This window comes from Prionailurus viverrinus, unplaced genomic scaffold (assembly GCF_022837055.1).
Source record: "Prionailurus viverrinus isolate Anna unplaced genomic scaffold, UM_Priviv_1.0 scaffold_40, whole genome shotgun sequence".
Lineage (NCBI taxonomy): Eukaryota > Metazoa > Chordata > Mammalia > Carnivora > Felidae > Prionailurus > Prionailurus viverrinus.
The window spans coordinates 3,998,099-4,021,810 of NW_025927608.1; the positions used below are offsets into that span (position 1 = coordinate 3,998,099).

Sequence of the window (23,712 nt, forward strand, 5' to 3'; positions counted from 1 at the left end):
GGGAGAGGGTGTGGGGCCGGAGACCCAGCGCAGGGGTGAGGGTGTGGGGCCGGAGAGCCAGTGCAGGGGTGAGGGTGTGGAACTGGAGAGTCAGCACAGGGGTGAGGGTTTGGGGCCGGAGAGCCAGCACAGGGCTGAGCTTGTGGGGCCAGAGAGCCAGCGCAGGGGTGAGGGTGTGGGGCCGGAGAGCCAGCACTGGGTGAGGGTGTGGGGCCAGAGAGCCGGCGCAGGGGTGAGCGTGTGGGGCCGGAGAGCCGGCGCAGGGGTGAGGGTGTGGGGCCGGAGAGCCAGCGCAGGGGTGAGCGTGTGGGGCCGGAGAGCCAGCGCAGGGGAGAGGGTGTGGGGCCGGAGAGCCGGCGCAGGGGAGAGGGTGTGGGGCCGGAGAGCCGGCGCAGGGGTGAGCGTGTGGGGCCGGAGAGCCGGCGCAGGGGTGAGGGTGTGGGGCCGGAGAGCCAGCGCAGGGGTGAGCGTGTGGGGCCGGAGAGCCAGCGCAGGGGTGAGGGTGTGGGGCCGGAGAGCCAGTGCAGGGGTGAGGGTATGGAACTGGAGAGCCAGCGCAGGGATGAGGGTTTGGAACTGGAGAGCCAGCGCAGGGGTGAGGGTGTGGGGCCAGAGAGCCAGCTCAGGGGCGAGCGTGTGGGGCCGGAGAGCCAGCGCAGGGGAGAGGGTGTGGGGCCGGAGAGCCAGCGCAGGGGTGAGCGTGTGGGGCCGGAGAGCCAGCGCAGGGGTGAGCGTGTGGGGCCGGAGAGCCAGCGTAGCGGTGAGCGTGTGGGGCCGGAGAGCCAGCGCAGGGGTGAGGGTGCGGGGCCGGAGAGCCAGCGCGGGGGTGAGGGTGCGGGGCCGGAGAGCCAGCGCGGGGGTGAGCGTTGGGGCCGGAGAGCCAGCGCGGGGGTGAGCGTGTGGGGCCGGAGAGCCAGCGCAGGGGTGAGCATGTGGGGCCGGAGAGCCAGCGTAGGGGTGAGCGTGTGGGGCCAGAGAGCCAGCGCAGGGGTGAGCGTGTCGGGGGGGAGAGCCAGCGCAGGGGTGAGCGTGTGGGGCCGGAGAGCCAGCGCAGGGGTGAGGGTGTGGGGCCGGAGAGCCAGCGCAGGGGTGAGGGTGTGGGGCCGGAGAGCCAGCGTAGGGGTGAGCGTGTGGGGCCAGAGAGCCAGCGCAGGGGTGAGCGTGTGGGGGGGGAGAGCCAGCGCAGGGGTGAGCGTGTGGGGCCGGAGAGCCAGTGCAGGGGTGAGGGTATGGAACTGGAGAGCCAGCGCAGGGGTGAGGGTTTGGAACTGGAGAGCCAGCGCAGGGGTGAGGGTGTCGGGCCGGAGAGCCAGCTCAAGGGCGAGCGTGTGGGGCCGGAGAGCCAGGGCAGGGGAGAGGGTGTGGGGCCGGAGAGCCAGCGCAGGGGTGAGCATGTGGGGCCGGAGAGCCAGCGCAGGGGTGAGCGTGTGGGGCCGGAGAGCCAGCGTAGCAGTGAGCGTGTGGGGCCGGAGAGCCAGCGCAGGGGTAAGGGTGTGGGGCCGGAGAGCCAGCGCGGGGGTGAGCGTGTGGGGCCGGAGAGCCAGCGCAGGGGTGAGGGTGTGGGGCCGGAGAGCCAGCGCGGGGGTGAGGGTGTGGGGCCGGAGAGCCGGCGCAGGGCTGAGCTCGTGGGGCCAGAGAGCCAGCGCAGGGGTGAGGGTGTGGGGTTGGGGAGCCAGCGCGGGGGTGAGGGTGTGGGTCGGAGAGCCGGCACAGGGGCGAGCGTGTGGGGCTGGTGGCCGACCATCCCGCCTGGACCCCAGGGCCACACAGAGGCTCCAGAGAACCTTCCTCCTTCTTGAGCTCTCGTGGATTTTGGAGCCACAGGCTTTAAAAACTGGGGAGAAATGTTGGAGGAAAAGGTCACGAAATCACCAAGTGACCGAAACCACCCTGCCCACCGTGCCACAGAAACAAGAGAGTAAACAAGGGCGAGAAACCTAACCCGGGTCAACTCTGTGGGTCCCCACAGGGAGCTGCGTGGATACAGGACAAGCCGCTCCATCCCGCACGTGCTCTGGCTGGGCCCGCGTGTGTCCCCACAGAGCATGCTCGGCGGGGCCGGCAGGCAGACGCTGCCAACACAGGCACGCTCTCAAAATGTGAACTCCAGTCCACGTTAAACAAGGTGGCCTGAAACGCACATCACCCGCGCGGCGCGGGTCGGGCACGTTCCAGGCCGTGTGCGCAAGCAAGGCCGGCCCACCGGCAACGCTGACTGAGACGTGTCGCCGAGAAGCCGTCGCTACGGAGGCCCTGCACATGTCCCAGTCATGCTGCTGTCAGCCCGGTGTTAAGTCCTGTTTTAGAATTCTCTGGGAGACCCCCCCCCCCGCCACCCCGCCACGTCTGCCACTTGCCATCTTCTGCACTGACGGGGGCAGGCGCTCCCGGGCACACAGCGGGGCCTCGCCGACAACCTCAAGGTGGCGGACCTTGGCCCCCGAGGATACCCTACACTCAGGGGCCAAACACCCTCGGTGCCAAGGTGTCTACACAACGAGGGTAGCCAGGTGAGGAGCGTGTTGGGGACGGGACACACCTGCGGCTGGAGACCCGCGTGGGGTCGACTGGACTACACCCAGGGTCCCTGTGGGGCCTGACGGACAGACCACGGGCCCTCAGCTCTCCTGGCGGGGGGGGGGGGGGGGGGCTGGCAGGCTTCTCCGCAGGCACGGAGACCACCCCTGCCTCCCACAGCAGCGCGCTCCCCTGACCTGCCAACGGGTCCGCACCCTGGGGACGACCCAGAGACCCAACGTGTTCAGGAAGTAGCGCCCTCCCCAGGGCCAGCGTGGCCACAGGGGCGCCGGCTCCGAGCGGGCCTGTGGGGCAGCCGACCCCACGCTCCGCTCCCCCACCAGGCACTGAGGCCGGCACCCCTGCGCGACATCGAGGGGCCGCCCGCACCGCCTGTCTGAACCCCGCCCAGCAGCCGGAGCCCGCACCCCACTTACTTTCAGCCTGTCCAGCTCCAGCTGCTCCCTGCCGGCGGGGGAGCCGGGCACCCCCGCCGGGGATGACGTACTGTCCTCGCTCTCGCTGAGCTGGCGCGAGAGCTTCATGATGACCTCGTCCTTGGCCTGGATGGTCTCCACCAGCATCCCCAGCTGCTCGCTGAGCTCGCCCACCTTGCCCTTGAGCGTCCTCACTTCCTGCTGCAGACTCTCCCTCTCCAGGGTGAGCCTCTCCAGCTGGCCGCTGAGGCCCAGGATCTGGTCATCCTTGCGGTGCAGAAGGTCGAGCGCGTCCTTCGGGACCCCCTCGGAGAGCCGGCTGCTGGCGAAGTACTTGTCATACTGGGACGACCGGACCGTCTGCTGCAGCAGCCGCACAAGCTCCTGGAGCCGGAGGGGAGAGCAGGGACCGTGAACAGGTGCAGGGGGCAAGGCGGGGCGGAGGGAATGCGGAAACCCCACTGGGAGCGTGTTAGTAGCGAGCCTCCTCTCGAGGGGTCTCGGAAACAGAGAGGAAGGGACGTTAGCCGGCGGAGCCTGTCTGCGGAGAACGGCAATAGGAAACAGGAAACAAACGCGCGAACTGTGATCAGCAACAGGTCCCGGTGAGCGCACATCGGTGTTTAGAAAACGGGGGCTCTAAAACCTTAAGCCTCAGCTCTGGTCGGAGCAATCAAGCGCGCTCAGTCTCGGAAGAAACAGTGTTGTCTGACAGCACGTGGAGACTGTTCCCACCGGGAAGGGACTCTGGGCCAGCGCTGTGTCGAGAGAGACTGATGCACTCGTGTCTGAACGCGTGACCTGGGGCACCAGAGTGCCCACAATGCGACACCCCGAGGGGAGCCCCCCCGGGGAACAAAACATCCAGAGACCCACGAAAGCCAGGCTTTGCCCCTCCGGTCCCGGCGGCTGATGTGGGGGGACACACGTGCGCAGAAGGGGAGTCACCTTCTGACTGGACAGGTCTTTCTTCAGCCGCTCCAGCTCCTCCTGCTGGCTCTGCAACTGCGTTTCGGGGGCCGGCTTGCTGACGCCGCCACTGCTCTGCGGCCCCTCGGCGGAAGGGTCACCACTGACATGACGGTTCCTGTAGGACCCGATCATGTCTCTCAAAGGGCGCTTTCCTTTGTAGGGAATACGTCCGAAATCAAAGGGAAATCCTGAGCTGGTTCCTCCTACGTAAAAACAAAACTTTTTTAGGTGCAGGACAAATCCTCACTCTGGGAAGTCCGGTGAAACACATCGGCATCCCATCCGTCATCCTCCAGAAAGCTGTGTGCCCCTCGCGCAGGGGACACAGGCGGGGGCGCCTCTCGCCCGACTCCTCCTTGATGAAAGCCAAGCCTAAACTCAAGGAGCGGGATTCTTCCGTATTACACTTGTCACATGACCACTGCTAAAGACAACGCTCTCTCTGCTTGCTCAGTTTCTAAGATGAGGCCTGGTGGCGCTAACGAGCCTACGACAAGGCTTCCCTGCACCTTCTCTCAGGACTCATAAGCTCCTTTTCCAAAAGGTCAGTTCATGTCACCGTTCTCCCATGTCATCCACTTCTAGGACCAAACAGAAAGAGAACGGGCCAGGGAGGAGCATGGTGCTGGAGTCCTCGCAGGGTCCCCACCTGCACAGACGGCGGCTTCCCCGTGGGACTCCCACACCTCGGGGATCCCTGGCTTCCTTTTGCTCATCTGTTCCCAGCAAAATAAAAACAGGACCAAACCCCTCCCTAAATGCACGTTTTCTTAATTGTGAACACTTGCTTTAGAGCATGACTACCTTCTCTTTCTTAAAAAAAAAAAGGGTATTTAAAGGGGCGCCTGGGGGGCTCAGTCGGTGGAGCGCAGGTCATGAACTCGCAGTTCGTGGGTTCGAGCCCCGCGTCGGGCTCTGTGCCGACAGCTCGGAGCCTGGAGCTGCTTCGGATTCTGTGTCTCCCTCTTTCTCTGCCCCTCCCCCGCTCACACTCTCTCAAAATAAGTTTTTAAAAAAATGGGTACTCAAAAATACTAAAGGACCCAAATACATTTGTGCATCAATGGATTCAAATACATATTCAAGCTACAAGGAAGCAATGTGAAATAGTACAAACCACATAGGTCCCTTAAAGCTAGAAAACAAGGCCCTGACTCCCTGCTGTTTTGGGACAGGGGCCACCCTGGGAGAGGCCAGTGACTGGGTGGGTCCAGTCTTGTCCTGTCGAAGTGTGCGCTCACACGGAAAATCCGCTGAGTACTCATTTGCAATCAGGGAGCTTTGTGTGTGTTACGCTTTCGATTAAAAAGTCCACTTAGCAGGGGCGCCTGGGTGGCTCAGTCAGTTGGGCATCCAACTTGGGCTCAGGTCGTGATCTCACAGTTTGGGAGTTCGAGCCCCCTGTCGGGCTCTGTGCTGACAGCTCGGAGCCTGGAGCTGCTTTAGAGTCTGTGTCTCCTCCTCTCTGCCCCTCCCCTGCTTGCTCTCTCTCAAAAAAATAAACGTTAAAAAATTTTTTTTAAAAAAGTCCACTTAGCAAGCCCTAAGAGACTCTTAAATACAGAGAATAAACCGAGGGTTCTCGGGATGGGGGGGGGGGGTTGGATGGGGGATGGGCATTAAGGGGACACTTGTTGGGATGAACACTGGGTGCTGCATGTAAGTGATGAATCACTAGATTCTACTCCTGGAACCATTATTACCGACTATAAATAACTAACTTGGATTTTAGTAAAAGTATGAGAAGAAAAAAAAATCCACCTACACAGCAGGGGAACAAACACAAAGGAGAGTGGCTGGGCGCCCCGAGCGACAGGGCGACAAGCTGGCGGGCTGACTCACAGCCGGTACAGGACGGGTCCGCAGACCCCCGCTGCCTCTCAAGGGCGACTCCCGTCAGGAAGGTGCCCACAGGCCCCGGGAGTCTCCGGCCCACTTGGCCGCTCAGCCTTGCTGACCCCTCCTTCCTTTTCACTCCAGGAGCCTCTACCAGAAGTCAGAGCCAAGGCGGCCCATCCGCCAGGACCCAGGTCCCCTTCCTCAGGAGGCGCTCCCGCTCAGGTGGGCCCCCCTCTGGCGTCGCACCCACCGAGCCGGCCCCGGGGAGCACAGCACGCCCGTCTGGCCGCATCTCACACCCCGTCACGTGGGACTGAGGGCCCCAAAGGATGACCCAGCGAACAGAAGCAAGTCTCGGCCACCCTCCCCAGGGGATGGGAAAGGTCTCTCCTTTAGTAAATACCTGCCCACCCCCCCATAAACATTTCCTAAAATCCCACCTCCTCCTGCCAGCCCACGCTAGAATCACACATAAGGCAAAATTTCAATATTATTGTCGTTTTACATGAAAACATCAACATTCCCTCGTGGATCCCTGGACAGAGCGTCACAACCGGCTGTACAGACGGGGTCAGGCTGACAAACCCCCGAACAGAAATCCAGCCCCAAACCGGCGGGAACAGGACAGGGTGTGGTTCCAGGGGGCGGGGCCAGAGGGGTACACAGCCCCAGAGTGCCCTCGTCCCCTGGCGTCACCTCCTGGTCACGCAGCTGTGGAACAAGTGCAGGGTTAGACTATTAGATCAGACTCACTGTTTCTCCGTGCAATAACATGCTGCCGTAACTTTAAGATGAGTCGTTATCTCTTAGAGATACACACTAGGTGAGACATTTACGTGTAATGGAGTGACGTCTAGAATTTACTTTGAAATGATGGTGGGTGAGCACGGGGAGGGGAGGGGAGGGGCTGGGAAGAAAGAGAGGCCCTGGTTTCACAACGGCACAACAAAGCCAGACGAGGCCACACCAGAATCCGTGACCTTGCACGTTCTACCTTCGTGTCTGTCCCAGAATTCTGTAAACACAAGGTTTAAAAAAAAAACAATACATCTGTAAAGAGCACCAGGACCCCCGGATGTCCCGTCCCTAACTTCACAGGCCCTCACGACTCATCTCCCACAGACAGGATGCAAACCCCTGCGCCTCCTGCTTCTGGGACCGCCTGCCACGGAAGGGTCCCCGCGCCGCTGGGGGCCGGCGGACGGGGGGTCAGGCAGCAGGGACCGTCCTACCTTTGTTTCCTTCGGGCGCCTGCTTCCTCCTCTCTTCCTGCACCATCGACTCCTCCAGGTCCTTAGGGTTCGGGTCTAAAAGCTCCCACTCTTCATTGGTATAAAACACACTCTTGCGACTCTCACTGTGTCCTCTCCCAGGACGGAAAGACGACATTGAATTTCTGTCAGGAAAGAGGAAGCGTGTTGTTGAAAGAACCGTACAACAAGATGTAACTTCACGTATACAACTGTGAAAACGAACGGAGGAAACGGAGGGAGGGGCAGTCCCCACGCGGAGTCAGCAGCACGCGGCTCAGTTTAAGAGCTGCCAGCCCGTGACCCAGCAGTTCCCAAGTTCCCAGACATGGGCAGGAAGACGGAGGGGAGTGCCCATGGCAGCACCGTTCATTCCGGCAACAACGTGATGGTGGGAGCCTGACAGCTGCCAGAACAGACGCGGTAAATACACCACCGCGGAACGGGAGTGCGTCCACCCCGCAAACGCTCGCTTGTGCCCGTGGCCACCACTCGAGGTGCCAAGATCCACCAGAGACGGAGACACGTTCCCGTCCTGGCGCAGAGTACCCCAGAGAAAGCAACACGTGGCACAGGACAAGTGTGTTTTAAAAGCTGAGCGAAAAAAGAAAGAAAATCAAACAATGACGTGTACACGTGACATGTTTTAAAATTAAAAAAAAAAAAACTTTCTAACGTTTACTTGCTTTTGAGAGACAGAAAGAGACAGAACATGAGCAGGGGATGGGCAGAGAGAGAGGGAGGCACAGAATCCGAAGCAGGCTCCAGGCTCCGAGCTGTCAGCACAGAGCCCGAGGCAGGGCTCGCACTCACGAACCGTTAGATCATGACCTGAGCCGAAGTCAGACGCTTAACCCACTGAGCCCCCCAAGCGCCCCTAAAGTGACGTATTTTAAATCTTCAAGGTCATAGTGGTAACAGATGCTGTAAGTGCACGTGTGGTTAAGACTTGTAAGTGACCAGTCGCCCGCGGGAAGGTCAAGGCGAGGAGGCATGTGCGGGGCCGAAGATGCACAGCTTACACCGCTGGATCGACACATAGCTGAGCGACCCCACAACTGACCCCAAGCCCAGGTGTTCACCTGCAGAAACAAGACCGTGTCTGCACACAGGACCGGACCTTATTCATAGCAGCCACAAACGGGGTACAAGCCCCAAGCGCATCCGTGGTGAGGGGGTCACCCAGTGGGACACGTCCACACACTCTACATGCTGTTCAGCGATAAAAGGGAACGAAATATGAAACTCTCCCCAATGCGCAAGAGTCCCAGAGAGACCGTGCTCAGTGAAGGATGAGGACAAAAGAATACACACAGCGTGACTTTGTCCATGTGACTCACCAGAGACGACGGCGGAGCACGGACCAGGGGCTGCAGGGACCAGGGTTTGGGACAGGTCGGCGCAAGGGGCCCAGGGGATTGGGGGGGCCACGGAAATGCTCCAAGCCTCCATCATGGAGGGGTTTACACAACCACGTACGGTTCCTGAAACCCACCAGCCTGTACACCTAACACAAGTGAGTTTATTGTAGGTAGATTACACCCGATAAGGTGGTTAAATTACAAACAAGGGAGAAACGTGTCGTGTGGTTGAAGGCACTGGGGCGGGAGCGGTGGCCGCACGTCTGTGGGGAGCAGACGGAGGGCACCCTCACGTACGACAGTCATGTCTCAATGCTCTAGGTGTTTCCAAAGCATGACTGTCTTTCCCTGATATGAACCGTATCAAAGTGCTTTAAAAATACGAACGCAAAGAAACTACTTAACGCGCTTCAGTTTCTGCCGCTGCATCAGCACATACCCGCCCCCCCCCCCCCCCCCAGCTCCACCGAGCAGCCTCGGGAGCCGGGCACGGACACCTGCTCACAGGCTCAGTGTCTACTCGGAACCACGGGCAGCGTCTTCCCTGTGCTGTGTATCCCGGTGGCGGCGACCGCGGTGCCTGCACGGGTGCCCACCATCGCCCCAGCAAGACCTCTCACAAGGGTGGCCGTGTTTGCAGAAAAAGCCATTGCAGAGCAGCTGCTCAGAAAGAGAAAGAGAAACAGAAAGAAAATCTGCTCATTTCTTGGACACGACTGGCTCGTTACTTGGCCGAGTGCGGGCCCCGCCGGACCCACGACACAGCGGTTTCAGTGGCCCGGCCGTGGCTGCCGCGGACATGCCGTGCGTGGGCACCAGCACCCCCAACGGGACGAGTGAGGAGCACTGAGCCCCGGTTCTCACGGGGAGAGCGCGGGAAGGAGGCGGTCTGGGGAAAGAACAGCTATTTACACAACCTGGACCTTGCACACACACCCCACAGCGTTTCCCCATCTCGACCCTCGGTGAGGCTGCTCGCACAAAGCTGGGTTCTCCCTCGCGGGGACGCGCACCTACCCAGCCCCAGGTAAGGAACGAATGGGATCAGGCTCAAAGCGGAAGCTCAAGCCAAAAGAGCAAAGAGCCCACGTGAGGTTCAGAGGTTCTGTGACTGCGACACGAGACCTGGCTTGCACACACTACCCGGCTCGCAGCTGTCTACACAGGGCCTCCTGGCGGAGGTTCGAGGCCCCTCCCCAGGCAGCCCTTGCTCTTTGAAGACCCCACTCGCGACTGACAAACCTTTGAGACGGCCTTCCATGTCCCCCAGGCACTCTGCCAGGTACCCGCGCTTTTGTTCAATAAATGAACCGGCACGGACAGTGAGAGGCCACCAGGAAGGCCAAACGGCACCTTGAGACCTGCCACGTTCAGCCTGAACTTTCTGTAAACACCAGCAACCTCCAGAATCAACAAGAAAAGCGTTGTTTCCTAATTTACATATTTCAGACTGACTTCTCCACATACATTTACAATCTAACAGAGAAATAACTTTTTTTTTTTTTGAGAGAGAGAGACAGCGTGAGTGGGGGAGGGACTGAGAGGGAGGGAGACACATAATCCGAAGCAGCCCCAGGCTCCGAGCCATCAGCACAGAGCCCGATGCGGAGTGGGGCTTGAACTCGTGAACTGTGAGATCATGACCTGAGTCGAAGTCGGATGCTTAACACTGACCTACCCGGGTGCCCTGGGAAATAGCTTATTCAACACTCATTCGAGCTAGGATTCCACATGTGATGGGACCACAGGGAAGCACCCTGCCAGCTCGGGTCTGGGCTCCGCCAGCTCCACCAGCGGCAGGAAGGCTCCCCGCCCTGGAGCTGTGTCCACAGGCCGCCTCGGGGTCACCAACGGGGGGGACCTGACAGCTGCCCCCCCCAGTGACAGTGACACAGCCCATCCTCTGGTACAGATCAACTCTCAGACAGACTGTCCCAAGAACACAGACACACACAAGGGTATCCGGAGATGCCACCCGAAAGGAAAAAGGCAGAAGTGACCAGAAGGGGCCTGTGGATGCGACTAGGGACCTCAAGATGGGGAGCATCAGTGTCCACACGGAAGGGAGGAGGAGGAGGGGGCCCAGCACAGAGGATGGCGGGTGACGTGCCACAGGCCCGGGGTGGCCGCAGACACCGGGAGCTGGAAGAGGCCACGGACGGACTCCCTCTGGGGCTCCGGGAGGAACCAGCCTCGGACGCCCCGAAGGTGGCCTTGGGACACGGATCTTGGACTCCTGGGTCCTGTTACGGCGATCCGCTTGCCCGCCCACCACACTTCTCGTGCCAAACCTCAGCAGGCACTCGAGTGTGGGCCGCCACGTCTACAGGCAGAACGCATTACTGCCAACAGGACGACGTGGCAAAGCGGTGTCGTCAGGAAGGCGCGCTGCAGAGGGCCCGGCCACCCGACGTGGATCAATGCGTACACCGTCGTCCTACACACGCCATGGCATCCAGCACAACGTGCGCTGCCTTGAGAGCCCCATCAAAGGAGAAATGCTCCTATCGTGGAACCCCAGGCAGGCGGAGCCGCTCCAGATCCCCACGGCCCAGCACACAAAACCTGCACCCACCCCCGCGCCACCCGTGCCCAACGCACGAGCTCCAGGCACGTGGACCCGGGGACTCAGGAAACCCTGTCCTCACCGCCTTCCCTCCTGCAGGTGCCTCCGTGCACTTCAACACCTAAGTCAACCCCGCCATCCTACAGGGCCTCCCCACAACCCCTCAGCGTAGCCAGGGGTGCGGTGACCGCCGGCACAGCCCTCCCCTGCGCCCCACCCGCCCCCAGCCTCCCCTGACGGCACGGTGCTTGATGGCAGGACGCAGAAGGCATGGGAGGGCATGAAGGTGACCGGGACAGACGCCGGGCTGCACGGCTGGGGCGGTCCTTCAGAGACCGCTTCTCAGAGCGGGCGGCAACCCCAGCGAGCCCCGAACTCTGAGGATCGTGAGGAGCACGCTGCCAACACACCAGAAGAAAAGACACTACTTAGCTTTACTGCCTAACGCTGACATTCTCCGGGGTTGGTCCGGGTTTTGGGTGCTCACAAAGGGCACGCGTCCACACAGAAGCGTGCGTCCTTCACTGTGGCTCCCGGGCAGAAAGGTGGACGCCGCTCACACCCGCTCACACCCAGCACAGCAGGCGCAGGGGCAGAGCGCTCCGGCCACGACGACTGTGGAGGAGCCCAGGGGTGGGGGTCCCCAGGAGAGAGAAGGCTCCCGGCAGGGGGATGGCCTGAGGAGGGGCCTGGGGGCAAGACCTAGCGGGTGGAGAACTGACAGAAGCCAGGCAGGCCGGCAGTGGAGGCGAGGAGCCCAGCGGACAGGGAAGGCCTTGTGCCCGAGGCAAGGAGAAGGAAGGGAGGAAGGAGGGATTTGGGATCACAGGGACTGGGGTTCCCGCACCAGGAGGGTCCAGGACGAGCACACGATGCAGACAGGGTCCTCTTCCCACCCCCCAGCGCCAAATACAACAGGAGACACGGGCCACTCACGGCCTGGGAGGCCCTGGACGAGGCTCTGGCGTCCTCGGAGCCTGTCCCACGGCCAGCAGCTGGCCGAGTGCACTTTCCAGCTGGGCCTGACGGGCTGGAGCCTCTCGTGGCCGTCGTGGTTTCTGGGGAGCGGCATCACTCGGCCACAGCCCTGGTGATGTGCGGCCTCAAAAGTGAAGTTCGGGGACAGTCGAGGTCGAGACAGCTGCGAGATGATGTGTGGAACACACCCTCATGCTCCCCGGGGGCTGTCAGCCCCTCGGACCCCGCAACCACCGCACCCCACGGGGGCCAGAGGCCAGCTACCCCTTCTTTGTGCTGTCCTAATGTCAGTGCAGGGGTGCCTGGGGGGCTCAGTTGGTTGAGCCTCCCACTCTTTTTTTTATTATAAAAATTTTGTTTAAATGCTAATTTTTGAGAGAGAGCATGAGCAGGGGAGAGTGAGAAAGAGGGAGACACAGAATCTGAAGCAGGCTCCAGGCTCTGAGCTGTCCGACATGGGGCTTGAACTCACAGACTGTGAGACCATGACCTGAGCAGAGGTCAGATGCTTAAGTGACTGAGCCACCCAGGCCCCGCCAGCACCCAACTCTTGACTTCAGCTCAGGTCATGATACGGTTCATTAAGTTCAAGCCCTGCGTTGTCGGGCTCTGTACTGACAGCACGGAGCCTGCCTGGGGTCCTCTCTCTCTCTCTCTCTCTCCACCCCCACCCCCACTCTGCACCAACCTGTACTCACCAACTCGTATCTGTCAAAATAAATAAACTCAAAAAAATTATTAAACAAAATAACCGTGTGACTCTACTCCTTGTGCTTTTTCTTTTTCGAGGTCTGAGGGGTTTATGTAAAAGTCTGTATCACTCATTCCTGTGTGCGTTCGTTCTATGTTATTACATCTAAACATACATCTAAACATTCATCAAAACCAGGAAAGTCTGTTAAGAACTTTCAGATGCTGCACTGGGGCTTTGGCACCTTGTCTCCTGACGTGGACAGAGCTGTGCCTATGAGGAAGACCGTGTCCTAACTCCACGTCACAGCCAGGTCAGCCACCTCCCCAAACCACCAAGCCTCTGGGTGCCGGCGTCGGGCACTCTGGCACGGCCCTGGTGCCCAAGACTGCACGGTCTCCCCAGATCACCAGCTGGGCACGCACGTGACCACTTCCACCAGGCCTGAGGTCAGGAGAGAAGCTAGAGCAAAGGAGCAGGGCAGGGCCGGGCACGAGACTAGCGGGCTAGCGTGGTCCCTACGGCCACCATCCCCCTGATGGGGCCTGACAGACACCGTGGAGAGCACTGCAGGACCGGGTGACTTCACCACCACTGAACATTCACAACCACCCAGTGGGAGGGCGCACGCGCGCGCGCGCGCACACACACACACACACACACACACACACCAATTTACTAATGGAGAATACAGAACTCAGAGAGGTTAGGTGACTGGCTCAACACCACACAGCTAACGTGTAACCAGGCTGACTGTACAGAGCGCCAATGAAGGGAGAGCTCAGCACCTGACAGCGGACCTTGCGTCCAGGCCACAAGGCACTGCCCACGGTCGCCACACAACCTGTGACACCGTGGCGGCCCACGCACACCTCCTGCACAAACCCGTCTCACTCATGCCCTGCACAAGCTCCGGAGCACACAGTTACCACATGCCCAGGCCTACGCTCTCCCCGTCCCGCCCACACACCCACCCCCAGCCCTGAGCCCCAAGCCCCCGCTCCCACGCAGACCAGCCCCAGCCCTGAGCCCCCGCTCCCACGCGGACCAGCCCCCAGCCCTGAGCCCCGAGCCCCCGCTCCCACACGGACCAGCCCCCAACCCTGAGCCCCGAGCCCCCGCTCCCATGAAGACCAGCCCCCAGCCCCCAGCCCCGAGCCCCCGCTCCCATGTGGACCAGCCCCAGCCCTGAGCCCCCACTCCCACACGGACCAGCCTCCAGCCCTGAGCCCTGAGCCCTGAGCCCCGACTCCCACGCGGACCGGCCTGGACTTCAGAGCACACCCAGCTCTCTTACTGAAGGTGATCTGAACTGTTGGGGGTAATGAAAAGGTTGGTAAAAGCAGGAACCACCGGGAAGCAACTTCATGCCAACGCATGCACCTGTCCAGGTATGGGCACCTGTGTGGCGTTCTGGGGTCAGCAGCCAAGGCCTCTTCCCGAGCCCGGGCCCCAGCCTGGACTCTCCCGATGAGCCGCACCCACACGACATCATCAAGCTCGTCCAGGTCTGTTGATTCTTTCTGAGTGTGGAACGTGGACTTACAGCCTCAAACAACCCGCAGATTTTCCACCATTTTCTCCCCCTGCACATGTTGCCCGTGTCCTGGGGGCAATATTTTAGTGACTCACTTTTATCAAATCTCCCCCGAGTGTTCAACTTCTTTTTCATACAAAAAAAAATTCCCAAGGTGCCTGAGTGGCTCAGTTGGTTGAGCGTCTGACTTCGGCTCAGGTCATGATCTCAGGGCTCAGGGGTTCAAGCCCCGCGTCGGGCTCTGTGCTGACAGCTCGGAGCCTGGAGCCTGCTTCGGATTCTGTGCCGCCCCCTCTCTCTGCCCCTCCCCCACTTGGGCTGTGTGTGTGTGTGTGTGTGTGTGTGTCTCTCAGAAATAAATGATAAAAAAAAAAATTCCCTTTCATACATACAGGCTTATTAAGTATTTCCCTGATACAGACAAGGACACAGGCAGTGACCGGCAAGGAGCAAACCCAGGCAAGTCCTGGAAGCCAGCGGCGGCCTCGCGCACTCCTATGACTTACAACGCCGTTCACTGGGAGCCGGTGGAAGGGACGCTGGGTGGGGTCTGCCCTGGAAACCCTGACTACATTCTGAATAAAATGCCGTCTTGAATTCATACACATACATGCAATTGTTGAGGCTTTAGCTTCCAACACAGGAATACGATTTCTGTGGTCGTTAAAGTCACTCCGTGCCCCTAAAGCGTTTCACGTGAACCTTCATGAAGCATGCTGTAAGTACCACAACCCCCTACAGTTTCCACAGGAGGGGCCGCTGCGGACGGCGGCTCTGTCACAGCTGTGCCCCCACTCCGGCTCCGGCTCCAGCTCCCCGCGTCTGGGACTCAGCGGGGGTGGCTCTGTCACACGGCCTCCCGGTGCCGGGCCCTCAGGATGTGATCACCACCCCCGCTTCACAAACGAGAAACAGAGGCCCCGAGGTCGCAGAGCTGGGACTGCCACGTGGACAAGGCCGCCCTGTGTAGGTACAGGCGGCGGACGGTGACCCCAAACGATGATGAGCCGAGTGTTGTGACCACAAGGAGGGACAAGAGCACTTTCCCCAGGCCCAGCCATCCTCGGGCAAGGACACGGGAGCACCGGGGGGTTATGGGCTGGCGCCCCTGGTTCCACTGCTAAGTGAGGGCAGACGAGAATGGTCAGGCATGAAAATCTGGCAAAACCAACGGTTTCCCAAATTACACCCTTATGCTGAACAGTGGGACCTACCGAGGGCCCCCGGGCATCCTGCCGTACGCTTGCGTGACCTTGGACAGGCCGCCTTCCTGCTCCGAGCCTCAACTCTTTTGCCTGTAACAGAGAGACGGTCTCTTGGTGGCCCTACCACCTCTCCAGGAGCACCTGCCGGGGGCCGGCAGACAAGCTGGTGCCTCGGTGGGGGCACCGTGCATGAAGGTCCCAGTGGACCGAGGTGCCGTGGCTGCATGCCATGGCTCAGGGAGCCAGCAGGCGGGGACACGGGGGCCTAGGGAGCCGACCGCATGCAGACCAACAGGGCTCCTGTGGCGGGGGGAGCGGGAGCATCAGGCGAAGAGGGGGAGGAGGAGAGCAGGGGTGAGAGCCTCCTGCAGGCCGGGTGCGCGGCCACACCCCCTTCACTGTCCACGTGAACCTTGTGTCAGCAACTGACAACACACTGAGAAGGGGTTTCTTCTTATACTGAACCCAACCAGAAAGGTAAAAAAGGGGCCACCGGGTGAAACATGTCCCCCGATGTACGTGGTGCCTGTGACAGCTCTCCCCACACACACCTCAAAGCCCAGGGGGAGCAGCTGTCCAACAGCCCGTGGTCCCGGGGGGCCCCACAGCAGCCTCACCCTCCACAAGGTGCCCAAGCCCCAGGGGTCCGTGGCCACCACCACGGTCGAGTTGATGAGTAGAAACACTGCCCCTCGGATCCTCAAGGGACAGGGGATATGGGGCCAATGCTGTCCCCAAGACAGGAGAGCAGGGGAGCCCCAGTATCCTGGAGCAGCTGGGGCGGGACCCTGAACAGAACCAGGGGTCCCTGGAGGCTCTTGCAGCCCCCTCCGAGGGCACCAACCCCAGGGACCCCCCAAAGGGCTGTGACTTAACCTCCAAGAGCTCAACCAGGGTCCCACAGAGAATATGGGAGAACTGCCCTCAGCTTCTTGCAGGGAGACCGGAAGGAACGTTCTGAATACTCCAGAATGCCCTGCTCCTAACAAGGCCTGCCCTTGGGGTCACCTGGTCAGCCAGAGCCCATCCGGCTAGGCTGGGCTGGTATCAGAAGGGACCCCCCACCCAGCTCTGGCCCCTCTCGCCATCCTGTCCACCTACGGGGGAAGGAAGGACAGAAAGACGCAAGTGGGTCCACGGTACAGGGGCCCGCGCTCGCCTGTCACAGGACGAAGACCCTTCCTCCCTCCCCGCATCACTACGTCACAAGGGGCCTCTGACGCAGCTCCTGTCACCCCGTATGGCACACCTGCCATCAAGAACAGTGACAGGGCCAATCAGAAGGCCAAACAGCCTGATGTGAAGAGAGTGAGCAGAACCAGACAAGACAGGGATGCTGGACACTCTGACCGAAATTTAAAAGAACTCAGGGCTCTGACGGGCAGAGAGCACGGCACGCGGTGCCAGGTGGGCAACATGAGCAGAGAGCTGGAGGCCCCAAGGAAGAACCAAAAAGAAATGACAGAGATTTAAAAAAAACAAACAAAACACCACGAGAGAAATGAAAAGGCTCCCAAAGGGCCTGTTCGTAGGACGGACACGGCTGAGGAGACAGCCTGGGAGCTGGAGGGCGCATCCGCAGACTGGGGTCGACGGGAGAACGGACCATCTGTGGAGCAAGGGCAAGTGTGCCAGGGGACGACAGAGAAACAGGAGCAGGGTGTCCCCAGATTAGAGTCAGACACCAAACCACAGAGAACACCCAGCAAAATAAACTCCCAGAAACCGTAACTTGGCAGGACGTTCCCAAATTACAGCAAACTGAAGGTGAAGGAAAACTCCAGAGAGAAGCCCGAGGAAAACACCTGACCCACATCGCTGCCTCCTCAGAAACCACACAAGCAAGACGTGAGTGGAGGGAAACGTTTGAGGTCTGGAGAGAAAACCACCGAGCTTGAACTCTCCTCTGCAAAATCAGCCTCACAACGAAGGAGAAACAGACTCTCTCAGATGAACAGAAATGGCGGGAACTTGTAGCCAGGGGACTTGCCTCGCGGAAGAAAGTTAAGTTCTTTGGGCAGAAAAAACCGATATAGGTCAGAAACTCAGACCCGGAAGACGGGGCAGGGGAAGTCAAACACAGAACTTTATTTTTCGTATTCTGATTGATCCACCAGATAACAGCTCGTTCAAGATACTAACACCAGTGACGTGTTCGCTGATGTGTGCGTGTTGTGTGCACGTGCTCTGTGCGCCTCACACGATGACAGTGGCGACACAGGGACGGACGCAGGAAGTGAGAAGGCTTCGCTGTCTAAGGCACGCACCCACCTGTGGAGCAGCACAGCATGACTTTAAAGTGAACCTGGATTAGCGGGAAAGGGGTGTTGCAAACTCCAGAACAGACACTTAAAAAAAAGAAGTAAGGCTGATACGTTAAAAGAGAAAATGGAAAGCTATAAGATGCTCGACGAAAACCACGAGAGGAAGGGGAGCCCGGCTGGCTGTTGGTAGAGCACGCAACTCTCGACCTCGAGGTTGTGACTTCAAGCCCCACGTTGCGTGTTGAGATCACTTAAAAAAATAAAATAAAATAAAACCACAAAATGCAGAAAAAGAGTGGAAGACAAAAACAGGACCTAACTGCGTGTTGTCTTCAGGAACCCGCTTCAAATATAAGCACTTCCAGATTAAAAGTAAATGGAGGGGTGCCTGGGCGGCTCAGCCTGTTGAGCGTCCGACTTCATTCGGCTCAGGTCATGATCTCATAGTTCACGAGTTCGCACCCTGTGTCGGGCTCTGTGCTGACATCTCGGAGCCTGGAGCCTGTTTTGGATTCCGTGTCTCCCTCTCTCTCTGCCCCTCCCCCATTCATACGCTGTCTCTCTCTCAAAAAGAAACATTTTTAAAAAAAGGTAAATGGAGAAAAACACACTGTGCTAACGCTAATCAAAAGAAAGCAGAAGCAGTTGTATGATTTTCAGACAGAGCCAACTTCAAAAGAAAGGAAGTCGTGAGGGATAAAGAAGGCATTTCATAATGAGACGAGGTCAAGTCTCCAAGAAGACAACAGTTCTTAACGCATATACCCGATCAGCAGTGTCGGTAAAACCACAGGAAAAATAGAAGAACAAACTACTGTAGTCTGAGACTTTGATACCCTGGGTCAGAAATGAAAGGAGCCAGGGGCACCTGGGGGGCTCAGTTGGTTGAGCATCTGACTTTGGCTCAGGTCATGATCTCACTGTTTGTGGGTTCGAGCCCCGCGTCGGGCTCTGTGCCGACAGCTCGGAGCCTGGAGCCTGCTTCGGAATCTGTGTCTCCCTCTCTCTCTGCCCCTCCCCCACTCGCACTCTCTGTCTCTCAAAAAATGAATAAACATTAAAATAATTAATTTTTAAAACTCTGAAAGGATAATAAAAACCTCCTGAAATTAATAAGTGATTACAGCAAGGTTACAGGATATAAGACTAATATACAAAAATCAACTGTTTTCCTGTATACCGACAATGACCAAGTGGAATTTGAAATTAAAAACACATTACCATTTACACTGGGACCCAAGAAAATGAAACACTTAGATATAAATCTAAAAACGTAGAGAGTATCTGTGAGGAAAACTATAAAACAGGCTAATGAAATCAAAGAAGAACAAAATTATGGAGACAATCCATGTTCGTGGGCAGGAAGACTCAGTATTGTCCAGAGGTCAGTTCTTCCAAAATCGATCTATAGACGCAATGAAACCCCAACCAAAATCCCAGCCAGTTATTCTGTGGCTATCAACAAACTGATTCTCAAGTTTAAATGAAGAGGCAAAAGACTCAAATCCTCCACGATACTGAAGAAGACCAAAGCCGGAGGACTAATACTACCCGACTTGGAGACTCAGTACAGTGTAAAGCTGCAGCCGTCAAAACTGTGTGACACCAAGAGTAAGAACAGACACATACGTGGATGGAACAGAGTGAAGAGCTCAGAAACAACCCCCCATGAATACAACCCATCAATCTTTGACAGAGCAGCCAAGGTGGTACAAAGGAGCCAAGACGGTCTCTCTAACAAATGGTGCCGGAACAGCTGGCCGTCCACGTGCAGATTAACGAATTTAGATGCGGACCTTACGCCCTTCGCAAAAATCCACTCAAAATGGGCCAGAGACCAAAATGTAAAATGCAAAACTAGAAAACTCCCGGACGATCACGGAAGAGAAAACCCCGAAGACCTTGGGTGTGGTGATGCCGTTTTAGATACAACACCAAAGACACAACCCGTAAAAGAAATAACGTTTCACTGGACTTCACTAAAATTAAAACCGTGTGCTCTGTGAAAGACACGGTCAAGAAATTAGAAGACAAGCCACAGACCGGGAGAAAACGTTTGCACGAGACACATCTGACAAAGGACTGTTATGCAAAGCACACAAAGAACTCTTAAAACTCAACGATAAGAAAACGGACAATCCATTACAAGTGGGCCAAACACCTTAACAGACGCCCCACCGCGGAAGATATACGACGCCACATAAGCATACAGAGCGATGTTCCACGTCACGGGTCACCAGGGAAACGCAAACGAAAACATGAGGGAGCCACCACCACGCATCTGGAAGAATGGCCAAAATCTGGAACCATGACAACACCAGACGCCGACGGGGACGTGCAGCGACAGGAACCCCCATTCTCCGCTGGCGGGAACATGGGGCGGCCCCTTGGGAAGACAGTCGGCAGTTTCTGACAAAAGCGCACACACTCTTACACACAATCTGGCAATCACGCTCCGTGGCGTTTACCCAAAGGAGCTGAAAACTCACGTCCACACGAAAACCTGCACGCGGATGTCTACGGCAGCTTTGTTCATAATCGCCGCAACTTGGGAGCAACGAAGATGTCCTTCAGCGGGTGAGTGGATTAATAAACCGTCTCCTTCTAGACAACGGAATATGACTCAGCACTAAAAACAAATGAGCCATCGGGCTCAAAAGACACGGAGGAAACTTAAATGCGTATTACTCGGCGCAAGAAGTCAATCTGAAAAGGCCAACCCCCTATGATTCCAACAAAATCGACATTCCGGACAAAGCAAGAGCACAGAGAAATTTTAGGCCAGAGAAAATACTCTGTATAATACTCTGCTGGATGTGTGTCATTATACGTGTGTCCAGACACACAGAACCCACACCACCAAGAGTGACCCTAACATAAGCCGTGGACTCTGGGTCATTACAATGAACACAGGCTCATCCTTGGTAAAAGATGTTCCTCTCTGGTGATGATGGGGATGGGGGTACACATGTGTGGGGAAAGGGATGTATAAAGATCTCTAGCTTCCTCTCAAGTTTACCGTCACCCTAAAGCCTCCCTTAAAAAATTAAGTATTAAAAAAAAAGACAGGGCGCCTGGGTGGCCGGGTTGAGTGTCTGGCCAGCTCAGATCATGATCTGGTGGTTTGTTAGTTCAAGCCCCAGTTCATCCAAGTTTTGGATCCTCTGTCTCCCTCTCTCTGCCCTCCCCGGTTTGTGCTCTCTCTCAAAAATAAATAAAATACCTAAAAACTAAAAATTTAAATAAAAATTAAAAAAAAAAGACAACGCAGTTAAAAGCGGACAAAGGATCCGAGCAGAGGTCTTTCCGAAGATCCCCAAGTGGCCCATAGGCACACGAAGCTTCCTGATATCGTTAGTCACCAGGGAAATGCACGTCACAACCACGAGCCCGTACTTCACCACCAACAACGGCGAGAACCACAAGGAGGGTAACGGGCTCCGGTGAGGATGTGGGGACCACGCCGCAGGTCCTCCCATAAACCCAGAGTTCCCAGACGACCCGGCAGTTCCGCTCCAGGTACGTACCCAACAGGGACAACCACACGCCCCCCGTGGACCCGGTGCCCCGGCAGCACTGTTCACAGCAACCACAAAGAGAAACAGCCCACATGTGCGTCACCAGAAGAGCGGACACACAGAACGTGGTCTCTCCGAACAACGGAGCGTTTTCCACAATAAAGAGAAACGAAGCGCTAACAGCTGCCAGAACACAGACGGACCGGAAAACGTCTGCTCGGTGGAAGCAGCCAGGCAGGCACCAAGTCTCCCACGCGGGAGGCCATTTACACGAAACGTCCAGGGCAGGCAAACCCACAGCCACAAAAAGTGAATTAGTGGACACAGGGCCGCGGGGAAATGGGAAGAGGTTGCTAGCGGCTTTCTTTTCGGGGTGACGGAACTGCCCCGTAACTGACCACGGTGACGGCTGTCCAACCGTGAGGATGTACTAAAAACCACTGCGCTGTACATTTTAAATGTGTGAGTTGGACGGTCCAGGAGTTGTATCTCAACAAAGCATTTCTTAAAAACACAAACACACACGAGCCCACCTCCCCTCCCCTCTCCCTCACTCGAGCCCGCGCCCTGGGGCAACCCTGGGGGCCCGGGGAGGGGGCTGGCTCCCCGGGAAGACTGTTGGATGGGCAGCCTGGGGGCCTGGAGACCCCAGACAAGGACTCTTCCCGAGCCGGTCTGTTTCTGCAGAACTTGACCATCTGACCTCACAGAGTCAAGTGAATTAAAACACACACACAGGTGTGAAAACATTTGGCACAGTATGAGCCACATGACAGGCGCTTTCTACAAGCTAGAAAAATAACCAAGTACCTGAAAGGACCTTGACAAAGACCCTCGTAAATGTAAGGCAGCTTTGCAATTTCATATATAAAATTATAACACGTCATCAGAAATAACCCACGTTCAGTTTCATACGTTGCTTTCCAAAGACTCACTTGAGCTCAGTGCCCCACTGTTTGAAAGAGAAATTACTGGAATTGGGGTGCCCTGCGGCTGGCTGGTGAGCTGCTTGCTCCAGCTCTCCGGGGGCGGTTTCCACAGCGAGGACATTTCTGGCTTTTTCTGCAGAGGCATCTGGGTGCGGGTATATTACATCTGAAAGACAGGCAAACAAACGTCAGTTCCTCAGAGCTCCCACGTGGGACGCGGCATGCTACAGGGTACTCGTAACGTCACCTGCACGACAGGGTGCAGCTTGTGCAGCCGCGGCCACCTAGAGTACTTCTGTGTTTGTCACAGAAAGGCTGTGACATGCCTCAAGGCACCACGTGCCCGGGACAGGAGAGCCAGGGTCCCCTCCGTGGTCCTGCAGATCAGCAAGCTGGCACGGAGCCGTGGCCCAGCGCGCTCACCGCAGTGATAAGGAACAACCCCTGGGACAGGCCAGTAGGGTGAAAGAGCAAAGTACAGATCAGCTTACACTACCACTCTCTCCCCGAGAAAACAGGGGAATAGGAGTATCCTGCACCCATTTGCTAATATCTGCCATCGTGACCCTGAGACAACAGGTGTGCACCTCCCAGGGGAGCGGCTCACTAAAGTCACAGAAGCACTGATGCTAAATCATGACCAGATTTCAGAATAGCTTTAAAATGGAAGCTTCTGAAGTACTAAAGGTTGAAACAGTACGACGTCTGGGATTTGCTTTAAAATAACTATATTTGGTTATTTAAGAAATAATAACATTCAGGGGCGCCTGGGTGGCTCAGTCGGTTAAGCGACCGACTTCAGCTCAGGTCACGATCTCACAGTTCGTGAGTTCGAGTCCCACATCAGGCTCTGTGCTGACAGCTTGGAGCCTGCTTCGGATTCTGTGTGTGTGTGTCTCTCTCTCTGCCCCTCCCCTGCTCGTGCTCTGTGTCTGTCTCAAAAATAAATAAAAACATTAAAAAAATAATAATAATAACATTTGCTTCAAATAACACAAAGTGGGCAGGGCCGTCCATGAACCAGCACAGGTCCAGGAAATATTAATTGTGGGAATTACCCAGTAAACACGGGGATGATATTATAGTATTCTCTCTTTGTGTAAAAATTCCAATAAAAACTTATTTTTTTGAAGAACCTTCTTTTAAACATATATTTACTTTTGAGAAAGAAAGAGGGAGAATCCCAAGCAGGCTCCCCACTGCCAGTGCAGAGCCCTACCTGGGGCTCGAACTCACAAACCGTGAGATCATGACCTGAGCCAAGGTCAAGAGTCAGACGCTTAAACGACTGAGCCACCGAGGTGCCCCAATGAAAACTTATTCTAAAGATCTGACAAAAACGTACCCGACTACAAATGCTCTGTACTCTCCCCCACGGCACCCTTCTTTCTGAGAACAGGGCATCGGGGCATGTTTGCAAACGGAAGCGAGCCAGATACAGCTGGCTCTACGCTGCCCTTTCCCGAAGTGCCTGCACACTGCCATTATCAACCGTTCTTCTCCATGAAAGCAAACTCAGAACGGCCTGCTGAACATGGACGTCCAGGAAAGGGCTGCTTCTGGTCAGAGGAGTGCAGGACCGGAGAGGCTCGGGCCGGGTGTCTGTGGAGCTCACGGAGCACGCATGCAGGGAACGCGGGGCCGCAGG

At 57.3% G+C, this 23,712-nt stretch overlaps 1 protein-coding gene across 6 annotated transcripts in view; it reads right to left on the bottom strand.

Moving 5' to 3' along the window:
• Window positions 1-23,712, bottom strand: part of TBC1D2B (TBC1 domain family member 2B) — a 65,238-nt gene that overhangs the window by 19,998 nt on the left and 21,528 nt on the right. For all 6 annotated transcript variants that reach the window (XM_047846768.1, XM_047846767.1, XM_047846769.1 and 3 more), the window contains exons 3-6: window positions 22,071-22,230; window positions 6,998-7,161; window positions 3,903-4,129; window positions 2,955-3,338 (exon numbers count right to left, since the gene is read on the bottom strand). In XM_047846768.1, coding sequence (XP_047702724.1) covers window positions 2,955-3,338; window positions 3,903-4,129; window positions 6,998-7,161; window positions 22,071-22,230 — 935 coding nt within the window. The remainder of the gene's footprint in view (window positions 1-2,954; window positions 3,339-3,902; window positions 4,130-6,997; window positions 7,162-22,070; window positions 22,231-23,712) is intronic.